This window comes from Blennius ocellaris, assembly GCF_963422515.1.
Source record: "Blennius ocellaris genome assembly, chromosome: 15".
NCBI lineage: Eukaryota > Metazoa > Chordata > Actinopteri > Blenniiformes > Blenniidae > Blennius > Blennius ocellaris.
The window spans coordinates 18706554-18719964 of NC_137664.1; the positions used below are offsets into that span (position 1 = coordinate 18706554).

Consider the following 13411-nt stretch of genomic DNA (forward strand, 5'->3'; position numbering starts at 1 on the left):
AAATAAGAAGAATATATATATATATGTATTTTGATGCAGTGTCACAGTAGACTGAAAAACACAGTGGAAGTCATTTTATTTGAATGCATTTCATGTTAAAATGTGACCGTCAACTGCCCATCGGTGTGAATGTGTGTGTGCAATTGTCTGTCTCTGTTCGCTCTGTGATGAACTGGTTTCCATTATATATATATATATATATATAAAGAAAAATATAATAACCAAAAGTACTTTCTGTTAACATTCAAGCGCAATGATGTCAATCAACACGATGTAATACAACAGAGCTGTATCTTTCATTTTTTTAACGACTTCCACGCCTGTTCATCTTTTAAAGCTTCCTATAGAAAAAACAATGTTTACATTTCTCTCTAATGTTTGTAATAAGATAACTGCTATAATCGTTTTTGTTATATAAAGTGTCACAGTACATCAAATAAAAGTCGTGATTTTATTATTTGTTCCGAATTGATTGCATTAATAATACTGATGAAAACAATTTCGTTTTTGCCTTTTGAATCTTTGTTGAGAAGTTAAACTACAACTCCCAGAATGCGGTTCGTTTTGAGAGCTTCCTGTATGGTTGTGTTGTCTTCAGAGTAAAAGCTTTTTGACATTCCGGTCATTTCTTTTTCATTACATATATTTTGTTTTGAAGGCTCGAACCGGATGTATTGTAGTTTCTTGCTGAATCATGGCGGCGCTGCTGTGACGGCTCAGGAGTGACTCTCTACAATAATTGAACATTTGGTCGTTTTAAAGCGCCTCCCGATCGGCTGCTGTTGCTTTAGTGACGGACACGGAGCTCACAGAGAAAACTCTTGACTTCGGGAGGGTTGGAGATGTGCACACAGACCCGGGCCGCGGCTCTCATGGCCAACATCCCTCCGGCTGACATCGATCCGGCCGGGGTCTTCAAGTACGTCCTGATCCGAGTCCACAGCCGGGAGGAGGGCGACGACTCGGAGCTTGACATAGTCCGAGGATATCGCTGGGCGGAGTACCACGGTGAGTGTGGAGCCACAAGGAGAACAGGCACACTGCCTTTGCATGGACTCGAACCCACGATCCATGACATACTGATCACAGACCTGGTATCACGACACACGTGGCCCTCAAGGTGTGATGCTTTATTACATTTAAATGGTCTTTTATTTTCACGTTATTGGTCATTGATGCGCAGACATTTCGCTGGACGTTTTCAACAAAGATATAGCCTCTGAGTCACAACATACAAAAAACCTTAAAGATTAAACCTAAATGTTATTATGGTACTATTTTAAGAATAACTTGGACTGTTTTTTTTTTTTACATTTCCTCCACCGACCCTCATGATTTCATTTCAATGAAAACAAAAACTGCTGCTAAGCTTTTTCTGCTTCAATCTTTATTTGAGCAGAAATGGAGGCTTAACGAGGGGACTTCTATCAGATACTTTTTCACTAATCATCACTTCTTTTTATGCATGAAGCTTGGATTTTTGTCAGGATATAGGTTTTACTCTGTTGCAGGGTTGTCAAACTCATTTTAATTCAATTTCATCTTGAGTGAGCCAAACTGGTAAAATAAAACTACAATCAACTTCAAATTTAAACAAAAGTTTTTCTGTGTTGTGGCGCATTATGCATGTTTTTACAAACTGATCATGACAGCATGGCTGTGAGATTAGGTGGTTTACCAGCTTTTCAATGTCACAATATCTCACCTCAGGTCTCAGTGTTCTGTTGTGTCCACAACACTTAAGAAATCTGTTTCAAAACAATGTTTTCTTCGAATTTCTTCACGTCTTTTGGGCCGATTTTGGCCCACGGACCTTATGCTTGATACCCCTCATCCATTGGATGTGTTGTGGTTCTTGGATGACTAATTTGTGTATATTTATCAAAATACGACTTGCTGAAGGTTAAACTAAAATGTTCCTTCAAATGAAACCATGTCTGGACTTTTGAATTTTGCTATTTGTATTGTGTCTTCATTGTGTCTTCAAGAAAACCTATGAACCTTTTTCCATTTCCAACCTGTGTTTAATGTCCGTCTTGCCCATATATGCCTTATTCTATAAGAATAATAAAACTAGTGGAAATAGCATGTGAAGGCAAAGTCTTTCATTTTAAAACAAGATCATTTCTTAAGTCAAACAGATAAGTTGCATAAATAAAAGCACAGCATGATGATCTTCAGTAAATGTTACATGGACCTTAAGTAATGAGATTACATAACAATCTGATTAAAATAATTCCTTATAACCACTTTCACCAGATCAGAGGAGGATTATGATCGGATCAATGTGCATGTAAACACATTGGGTTCACAGTGCAATGCATCATGGGATTGATCTGCTGAATGAATGGGATGCATATCAACATGTACATCAATCTGATCAGAAGAATCCGATCTATCATTAAGAAAGAATTCACATATAAATGGAACCACCCACATGTTTTGTCTCACAAAATAGTAATTTTAGGTCAAATTTCCAGACTTTTTCTCCCATTTTATCAATTTGTTTTGTATCTCTCTAGCTTTTCAGAAAGTAATTGGGGCTCTCATATGTCGTCCTTTTCATGATGATTCTCATGCTGGGGAAAAGAATCCCCCACAGGGAGGCTCCAGTCTCCACCACTTGGTCGTTTACTTGCAGCCTGTGGTTTCTAAAAGTGTGTTTTGTCTTCTCTCCTGACTTGCAGCGGATATCTACGATAAAATCTCGGAGGAGCTGGAGAAAGACGGCTACCTGGACTGTGAGTGTATCGGAGGAGGGCGAATCAAACACGAGCCCCAGGTCAAGAAGATCCACGTGTACGGATACTCCATGGTGAGACGAGTCCTGCCGAGTGCGTTTTGGACGGAGATCTGCAAACTTCATCACCAAAAGAAATTATTTTGTGATTTCTCCAAGTAAAATTTGTCTGGAGCCGAAAAACACACTATTTATCTGAAATTAAGAAAAAAAAAATAGCTATAAATCTAAAAACTCATGGTTGCATTCATGAAGTGTAAAGTAAGATAGATTTTTTTCTAGTTTTAACTTCTTTTTTCATGGATTTTTTTTTCACATAAGCCATTGAGCTCTGTGCTTTCAATTATTAGAGCAGTTCCCCCTTTTTTCTTTTACAATCATTTTTGTTCTTTTTTCCTTATTTCCATTGTTATTTTTATTTTCCTTTTTTTTATAATTTTTCTGTTTTCTTTCCATTTTTCCCCTTTTTCTTAATTTTTTTTTGTCCTTGTTTCCTGAAAAAAAAAAAAGCCATACGAGCAATTATAATCATTTTAGTTTGACCGTTCTTCCTGTAGGTAGTTAGTTTTAGCAAATCCATCAGTTTTATTTTAGCTGTTCAAACTTATTTCGCTGTTATCTGGAGGCGAGACGAGTTCTGAAAATCAGTACAGAATACAAATGAAACAAAAAGGAGAATAAAATATTTCTTAACAAATAATACCCAGCTGAAGGTATGTTTCTCCTCCATTGGCAAACTCATGCATGTTTTTTTTTTCCTTCCAGGGATTTGGGCGAGCAAACCACGCAGTGTCCACGGAGAAACTGAAGGCTCGGTACCCAGAATACGAGGTGACCTGGGCTGATGAAGGATACTGAAATGAACTGAGACAACCCCTCGTTTTTTTTTTTTGTTTTTTTTTTGTCGCCCTGGATCCCCTTTCTTGCCCAGACTGACTTTTATTTAACCCCTTGTTTAATAGGAATAACTTGTCTGAAACCCTCATTACCATCCCAACAACTACAAATCAACTTTTTTAATATCTAAACCTGCTGATTAAAATTACTAGCAACCAAAACTGTTTTTCCTTTTTTTTTTCTTTTTAAGTCTGATTCTGTTCCGCACACAAGCTGATGTCCATCCATCTTTGACTGTGGGAGGAAAACCGGACACAGCGGCCTCGGCTGGTGTTTGAACCCGTGACCTTGTAACCCAAGCTGATGTGCAATTTGTAATTAAAGTGAAAGTCTGTCTTGATATTTTTCTGTTTCAGCGGTTTTGCAGAAAGTATTGAAATAAATGAAACTTGGAGCCTCAAATGACTGCAGATCCTCAGCATGTCGTCTACTTTCTCATTTCTGACAAAGCAAGAGAGGTGAAAAGAAATGAGTGGAGTCTCACACTGATTGGGATTTTCTTTAAGCACACTTTTGTAATTGAAGGTGATTCTACATTTAACTAAAATACAATTATAAAATGAGATCGTATGCAAACAGGTTGCATGAGTTTATTTAAGGCTCTGACTTCCACAGAAAAGAGTCCAGCATCTCTAGCCATCAATGTATTTTTATATGTGATGGATGGAAATATAGAGATTCTATCACTCGGCCAGAAACTCCTCTAACCTTCTACCTTGTTGAAATAGGCAGTGCACTCTTGGATGGCTGTCCACAGGATGCATGACACTGGAACTCCTTTCTGTTCTGACAATTATTGGAAACCTCAAAGTTTCTGCTGTTTGTATTTGAAGACTTTTTGAAGTTTCGGACTTAAAAAGACTGTTAATACACAAATCATTGCAATTTGAAGCTTGAAAAAGCTGTTTAATCAGATCGGTTTTGCCAAAGGTTTCACATAAACTGTTTTTGAGAAATTAATTAAAAAGAATTATCTTTTTTTTTAAATTTATGAATTAATAGCTAATGGTGGAATTTGAATTGAGCTGCTCTCGCTGCATAAGATCAATGATGGCGTCAAACTGGCCAAACAGCACAGTTGAAGCTATTATGAGAAGTGTAAAGAATCATTTATCCAAAGCGTCAACACTTGATTTCCTATGGTTTGTGTACGCGCGAGATTTTGGCACCGATTTGACGCCATAGTTTCGCTGACGTCATCACCCTACCGGAAGGAAGTAGGTCGCCGGCTGCCTTTATTTGGTTCAAAACAAACTGTGATCCCCAGCTTCTTTATCCAGGGTGAGTGTTGAATAAAAAAAATCAAAACACCACGTTTGAATTAAGTTACTATAATGGTAAACCCTTATTGCATCCGGCGGCTGTCTGCGTCGAGCAGGATTTCAAAAGTGAGACAACGTGAGGGGGGATCGAACAATGGAGCTCAGTCGGTGTCGGAGAAACACGTGGATTTCCACCATTATTAGGAAGGATTTGACCCTCATTCCACACTAAAGTGTCACTTCGTTATAGGTTCGACACGTTTACGACTGAGATTCGTTGATGACTCATGCAACTTGATTAGAACTGATTAGATACGTTAAAGTAAACATCCGTGACTCTGGGAGGTTTTTGTTGAAATGAAATCAAGGGAAACAATTATTGACCCGTCTGCACGTTGTCTTTGAACATTATATTGTGCCTCTACGTACCTGAGCCAATTAATAACATGTTTATGATCAACTAAACGTTTGCCTCTGGTTGCATTTTGTCAGCTTCTGCACTGAAATGCTTTTTAATTGTTGCACTTTACTTCTTCAGAGCAGCCTGCAGCACTGTGTGGTATGACACGTCTGGACTGGGCGCCATCGCTTGAAGTCGCCTTCAGAGTCGGTGACCAAACCTGCTTCCAGAAAGTTTTGCATCTTCTGCAGACTTACAACCCCACCAAGAGGACCAGTGACGGGAGACTTCATCAGGATAAGCATGACACTGTGAAGGCCCTCGAATCCTGACTGTCCTCACTGTGTGGAGTCTGTACAGACAACTAGATTGGTACGTCACAGACTGAGGATTGCACAGTATTGTACTGTAAGCTGAGAGCAGAATGCACAAAGGACATCACAAGATAGTAAAGTTACAGAAGATCCATTTGTGTTTTCGAGTTAATCTCGCCATACATTTCTGACAGTAGCTGCATTGCCTTGTCTAAGTTTCAGAAATCTGTGATTGGTCCTCATAAAACTTGCCTCTCCAGAATTTGCTCTATCGATTTTGGAGTTACCCACAACAAGTGTCACATACTTTTCTATGTTTCATACATGTAATGTTCCTAAGACTGAATAAAACTCATTTTAGGGCCCAAAAGGAAGGAACTTAGACTTTCAATGCCAATGGAGTTTTACACACACGTTGTTGTAAAAGTTGCAGAACAATCCCAAGACTTGTTTTTCTGCGTCTCAGTGACTCGGCTGCTCTGTAGATAAGATGTATTATTTTACTGATCACATTACAAACCTTCCTCTCTTTCCTCTTCGTCACCCTCAGACCTCCAACAGCAACATGTTTGTGATGAAGAGGACGTCGTCTCCGAGGAGCAGCTCTGGAAGCCAGAGAAGGAGCTCCAGTCTGGACCTGGAGGAACCAGATCCTCCTCACATTAAAGAGGAAGAGGAGGAACCAGGACCTCCTCACATTAAAGAGGAAGAGGAGGAACTACAACCTCCTATGATTAAAGAGGAAGAACCAGAACATCCACAGATTAAAGTCGAGGAGGAGGAACTAAGAGCTGTGCAGATTAAAGAGGAAGAAGAGGAAACAGATCCTCCTCAGATTAAAGAGGAAGAGGAGGAACCAGAACGTCTACAGATTAAAGAGGAAGATGAGGAACCAGAACTTCTACAGATTAAAGAAGAAGAGGAGGAACTAGTACATCTACAGATTAAAGAGGAAGATGAGGAACCAGAACTTCTACAGATTAAAGAAGAAGAGGATGAACCAAAAACTCCACAATTTAAAGAGGAAGAGGAGGAGGAGCCCGAAACTCCTTGGATTAAAGATGAAGAGCAAATCTACATCTCTGAGGACACGATGGAGGCGACTGAAACGTTTCTTCACACTGTGACTGATGAGAAAAGTGACCAGAGTAGCTCAAAACCAGACGATGAAGAGCTTCACCTTGGTGATTCTGTGTCGGCTGTGAGTCATAAAAGAACCTGTGAAGATTCAGGGTCACAAAGAAATGCAGACTTTACATTAAACGACGATGCGCAGGAAGATCAGGGGAAGTATTGTTGTGACATATGTCATAAATATTTGGCATCCAATCAAAGTTTAGGAATGCACAGGAGACTTCACACTGGTGAGAAGCCACATTCTTGTAAACTTTGTACAAAAAGTTTCAGTCGCATGGATCAATTGACTATCCATATGAGGACTCACACAGGTGAGATGCCGTATCCTTGTGTAGTGTGTGGAAAACGATTCAATCGCAGTGGTGATCGCAATGTCCATATGAGGTCTCACACAGGTGTGAGGCCGTATCCTTGTAAAGTGTGTGAAAAACGCTTCAATCGTAGCGGTGATCTGAAAGTCCACATGCGGTCTCACACCGGTGAGAAGCCGTATTCCTGTAAAATATGCGTGAAAAGTTTTGCCCACAGTGGTAAGTTGGCTCTCCACATGAAGACCCACATAGGTGAGAAGCCTTTTTCTTGTAAAATATGTGGGGAATCGTTTCGTCACAATCATGAATTGACTGCTCACCTGACGAGTCACGTGGGCGAGAAGCCGTACTCCTGTGAATCATGTGACAAAACCTTCAGACAGCGTAGCAATTTGAAGGTCCACATGAGGACTCACACAGGTGAGAAGCCTTATCCTTGTAAAATATGTGGTAAACGTTTCAGTTGCCATAGTAACTTGGCCGTCCACACAAGGTCTCACACAGGTGAGAGGCCTTACTCGTGTGAAACATGCGGGACACGTTTTAGTGACAAAAGTCATTTGAATGTCCACGTAATGATTCACACAGGTGAGAAGCCTCATTCTTGTAAAATATGTGGAAAATGTTTCAGGGGCCATAGTGGGTTGACTGTCCACATTAGGCGTCACACGGGTGAGAGGCCGTATTCTTGTAAACACTGTGGAAAAAGTTTCACTCGTAATTGTGATCTGACTGTCCACTCGCGGACTCACGCACCTGAGAAGTCGTAAGTTCCGAGATACACCTGAGACAGATACAGTGCTGGAAAAAGGTATTGGCCCCCTTCCCTTTCTCTCTCATTCATATATATATATATATATATATATATACACACACACACACACACACTGGGCTCAGGTTTCATTTCTTTTGCCATTTCCTCTATATTCACTTTTTTTTTTCTTTGAATCATATGCAGACAAGCTGACAGTTGACTGTCGCTTGAACTGAAATATTTTGTTGAATAATTCAACACTATTTGTATGGGTCATAAGTTGAAATGAATTGTAACATTGTTATGGGAAAAGGCATCATGAACTTAGAGATGTAAATATTTTCAGCAGAGTTATTTTACTATGGAAGAAATACTGCGTCTGAGTCAAATGACCATGTGAGAAGTTTAAAGTCGACCACAAAGCTGGGCTCCAGCCTTGCCATTCAGGATGATTATTTGACTGTCCATGTGCGAAATCACACAGGTGAGAAGCTGTAGTTTTCAAAGACATCTGAAACAGTTATGTTGAACATGTTGTCGTGGAACCCGTTTAATTTTCTTGTTGTTTTGACTGGTTGCCGGACAATGAGTCACAGAATATAAATTACATCATTTCAGTTGCATTTTTCATCACATTGGATTCTTAAATCATCAGTTCAATTATTCTTGTGTTTCTCACTGACAGCAGTTATGTTCATCTGTTAAGAATCTGAATAAATAATGCTTTTGGTTTGTTTTCACAGCTGGTTTCCAGTGTATTTTTTTGTGGTTTAACTGAGCAATGCTGTCCCTCATATTTTCATTTATTCTCACTGAATGTCAGAACAGGCAGTGATGGGGGCGCTTTGTATTCACGGACAAGGCAATTTCATTCTGGACTTTTAACAGAGCAGGCTCGGCACGGTGACGAGATCTGAACCAAGATTGACATTTATCAAAGGTTATTGTCGTCAAGGAAAAACTGTAAATGTATAAAAACTTCTTTTTCTAAAACCTTGGACAAACAAAGGTAAGTATGAGACAGATCTCAAATTTGATCAAATTGAAGAATCAACCTGAGGTTTATTTTGGAGAACGAACCACGGCGTGTTGTAAAGGCGGCTGAAACGTGTCCAGGGATGAAAAGAGTTGATTAAAAACCAGCATACGAGGACCAATAATGTTAAAAACCTGTACCAATAGTTCAGTGGGAATAATTTCCAGGGGGCGTTCGGAGGTTTCAGCTGCTGCGCCACCAGAGTGAGAGCTAAGAGTGAAAACTGTTCAAACACAGCAGGATGTGACAGAGCAACAGCCAAGTCAACGTCATAATATTCCTGCCTGGCAGTTGTAATTTTATCAGTGAAAAAGTGAAGGTAATATCTCTTTATACGAACTTGACTGGTTCGGAGGTCTGCAAATCAGAGTCAGAAACGGGTTAATTGCCAGGTTTAGTTTACACAATGCAACAAATTTGTTTTGATGAAATCGGTGCAGTAGAACATAAAACGAGATTTCAGGAGGATATTTACATTCTAAGTTAATGCAACATATATTGTCTATGGTGGGGGTGCTGGGGGTCGTTCAGAGGGAAGGTAACAGATGAGAAGTTGTTTTTGTGCTGTGAGTTTCTGTTCCTGATACATCAAAATCGTGTAGCACTTTTTTTTGGCTCTTCTCGGGACGTTGCATAAAGAAACACAAATATAGATAAATAAAATGAAGAATTTATGGAAAAGCTGCAAAGGAAAGTGTGTGAAGATGTGCGTACGCACAGTTTAATCGATCCAAATTGTTTGGGTCACACGCCATTTTCTGCTTATGGGCCCACGTACATTTCTAGTAGGAATCCTACACAAGGTTTTTTTTTATAAATGCCAGCAGTAACAACCCTCCCTGGGTGCTTTAGTACACTGAGAATTTGCTCCACAGTTCCTGTTCCTTGGCACAAAGGACATGCTGGTGGCAGAAAACCGCCACCTCTGAGTCTGGGATCTACAAAGTTTTCTTCCTGTTAGAGGGAGTTTTTCCTTTCTACAGTCCCTCATGTGAATTTACTTGTTGAGTTTCTCTCCATTATAAGCACCAAGAGACGACTGTGTTGTATTTGGTGCTATATAAAAAAAGTTCAATTGAATAGAATTGAATCTGTTTCCTCGACTCCGATCATAATTTGTTGTAAATATCTTAAATCACTCTTCCAATGTCTTGTGAGAACTAAAAGAATATCTTACCCTATATAAGGTCTGTGTTATAAATATTTTCTTTTGCAAAATTTGTGCTCAAAGCAAGATGAAACTGTCCTGGAACTCAGTTGAGTTGTGGTGATATTTATTTTGTGTTTTTATGCTATAATTTCGTGTCACATAGTCAATAGTTTCCAGTTTCAGCTGAGTCGTGTTGCGACAGTAATTCAAGTTTTATCTTGTTGCTATACATATTTTACTTTACTGTTGTGGTAAATCGTGTTTTATCATAGTTTATCTTGTCGCCATGGTAATTCACATCCGAGCTCATGTTGTATCGTTATTTCTCGCGATAACAGCCACAGCCAATCAGGGTTGTCGCGTGTGGACACAAAATAGTATTCGTGCCTCTGCGTAGGAACATGTGTTTTCTGTGGAGGAACGACGATACTCATTGTTCTGTGAAAACAAGCAGGAGGAACGGATTGAAGGGAGTCCAGCGAATGTGTGTCGGTGTCTGTAAAATACCATCTCTTGATTGAAATCACAACCGGTGAGTGAAGAAAGTCATTCTATCGTCTCAGTATTTATGCTCGTGATGTTCAGATGAAGCGACCTGGAGCAAAGGGTCATCAGAGGATCATTCAGAGTCCGTGGACACCACGATGTTTTCAAGAAGAAAAAAAAAGAAAAACTTTCATTACGTTTTCCTGGTCCGCTTTCACCACAGCGGTGCTTGTAGCTACTGCAAACTTTTTGAAACTGTTTCCAAAGTGGAACTCTGTATAAACGAATGGACAACAACGCGCATGCGCGCGACGGTCGCAGTAAGAGTTGCGCTCCTTCTGGAGAAGGGTTCATTCGTAATAATGAGTGTTTACTGTTTAATGTGGAATTTAACTGCGCACGTACACTTGTAGGAGGAAACCTATGCAATGTTTTTCAAATGAGACCTCTGGTCATTTGAGAGGCAGTGCTTTTAATGACTCAATGTTCCTGAACAAACTCCAGGAGTTGTTTGTAAATCACATGAAGTTCACAGTTTAGACTAGTCCCACTGGCGGCTACAGCTAACGGGTGGTTTTATGATATTGGTTAAAATTAGAACAATTGCAAGACTTGTTTTTCTGCTTCTCAGTGACTCGGCTGCTCTGTAGATAAGATGTTTTATAATAATCACATTACAAATCTTCCTCTCTTTCCTCTTCGTCACCCTCAGACCTCCAACAGCAACATGTTTGTGATGAAGAGGACGTCGTCTCCGAGGAGCAGCTCTGGAAGCCAGAGAAGGAGCTCCAGTCTGGACCTGGAGGAACCAGAACCTCCTCACATTAAAGAGGAAGAGGAGGAAGCAGATCCTCCTCACATTAAAGAGGAAGAGGAGGACCCAGGACCTCCTCACATTAAAGAGGAAGAGGAGGACCCAGGACCTCCTCACTTTAAAGAGGAAGAGGAGGAAGCAGATCCTCTTCACATTAAAGAGGAAGAGGAGGAAGCAGATCCTCTTCACACTAAAGAGGAAGAGGAGGAACTAGATCTTCTACAGATGAAAGATGAAGAGCAAATCTACACCTGTGAGGACACGAACCAGGATTCTGATACGTTTCTTCAAACTGTGACTGATGTGAAAAGTGTCCAAACGAACTCAAAACCAGACGATGAAGAGCTTCACCTTGGTGATTCTGTGGGGGCTGTGAGTCACAAACTTAAAAGAACCTGTGAAGATTCAGGGTCACAAAGAAATGCAGACTTTACATTAAACAATGATGCTCAGGAAGATCAGGGGAAGTATTGTTGTAAAAAATGTCATAAACATTTCAGAGACCATGATAGTTTAAAGACGCACAGGAGAATCCACTCAGGTGAGAAGCGATATCCTTGTAAAACATGTAGAAAATCTTTTGAGTACAAAAGTCAATTGAATTTACACATGATGATTCACACAGGTAAAAAACCTCACCCTTGTACAATATGTGGGAAATGTTTCAGACGCCGTAGTGACTTAACTGTCCACATGAGGAGTCACACAGGTGAGAAGCCTTATACCTGTAAAACATGTGGGAAATGTTTCAGTTACAAATATTATTTGACTGTCCACATGACGACTCACATGGGTGAGAAGCCGTGTTCTTGTGAAATATGTGGGAGATGTTTCAGGCGCCGTATTAATTTGACTGTCCACATGAGAGCTCACACAGGTGAGAAGCCTTATTCCTGTAAAACATGTGGGAAAACTTTTGATCGATTAAGTTCTTTAACTGTCCATATGCGGACTCACACAGGTGAGAAACCTTATTCTTGTGAAATATGTGGGAAATGTTTCAGTCGCAAATATGACTGGAGTGTCCACATGCGGACTCACATGGGTGAGAAGCCGTATCCTTGTAAAACATGTGGGAAAGGTTTCACGCGCAAATCTTATTTGAGTGTCCACATGCGGACTCACACGGGTGAGAAGCTGTATCCTTGTAGCGTATGTGAGAAATGTTTCAGTCAAAGGTCTGTTTTGACTCGTCACGAGAAGAGTCACATGAGTGAGAAGCCTTATTCCTGTAAAACATGTGGGAAAACCTTTGGTCGATCAAGTTATTTAACTGCCCATATGAGTACTCACACAGGTGAGAAACCTTTTTCTTGTAAAATATGTGGGAAATGTTTCAGTCGCAACTATGATTTGAGTGTCCACATGCGGACTCACACGGGTGAGAAGCCGTATCCTTGTCGGATATGTGAGAAATGTTTCAGTCACAGGTCTGCTTTGACTCGTCACGAGAAGACTCACATTAGTGAGAAGCCGTATCCCTGTAAAACATGTGGGAAGTGTTTCAGTCAGAGGTATGTTTTGACTCGTCACGAGAGGACTCACATGAGTGACAAGCCTTATTCCTGTAAAACATGTGGGAAAACCTTTGGTCGATCAAGTTATTTAACTAACCATATGAGTACTCACACAGGTGAGAAACCTTTTTCTTGTAAAATATGTGGGAAATGTTTCAGTCGCAGATATGATTTGAGTGTCCACATGCGGACTCACACGGGTGAGAAGCCGTATCCTTGTAGAATATGTGAGAAATGTTTCAGTCAGAGTTCTGTTTTGACTCGTCACGAGAGGACTCACATGAGTGAGAAGCCGTATCCCTGTAAAACATGTGGGAAATGTTTCAGAGAGCGTGGTGACATGACTCACCACATGAGAACTCACACAGGTGGGAGGCCTTATTCCTGTAAAACGTAGGAAATGTTTCAGACTGCCTGGTCACTTGACTAGCCACATGAGGATTCACACAAGTGAGAAACCGTATCCTGGTGAAATATGTGGGAAATGTTTCAGTCACAGTTGGGAATTGACTAGTCATATTAAGACTCACATGATTAAGAGGACCCATTCTTGTGAAACGTGTGGGAAATGTTTCATGCGCCGTAGTAATTTG

At 40.3% G+C, this 13411-nt stretch overlaps 1 protein-coding gene across 1 annotated transcript; it reads left to right on the forward strand.

Annotated features, from left to right (window-relative positions):
- The first annotated feature begins 694 nt into the window (after window positions 1-694).
- Window positions 695-4049, forward strand: phpt1 (phosphohistidine phosphatase 1). Its single transcript, XM_080510400.1, has 3 exons — window positions 695-1008; window positions 2688-2815; window positions 3506-4049. Exons 1-3 carry the CDS (start codon window positions 843-845, stop codon window positions 3596-3598), a joined length of 387 nt encoding a protein of 128 aa, XP_080366526.1. The 5' UTR covers window positions 695-842; the 3' UTR covers window positions 3599-4049.
- Window positions 4050-13411: the final 9362 nt, after the last annotated feature.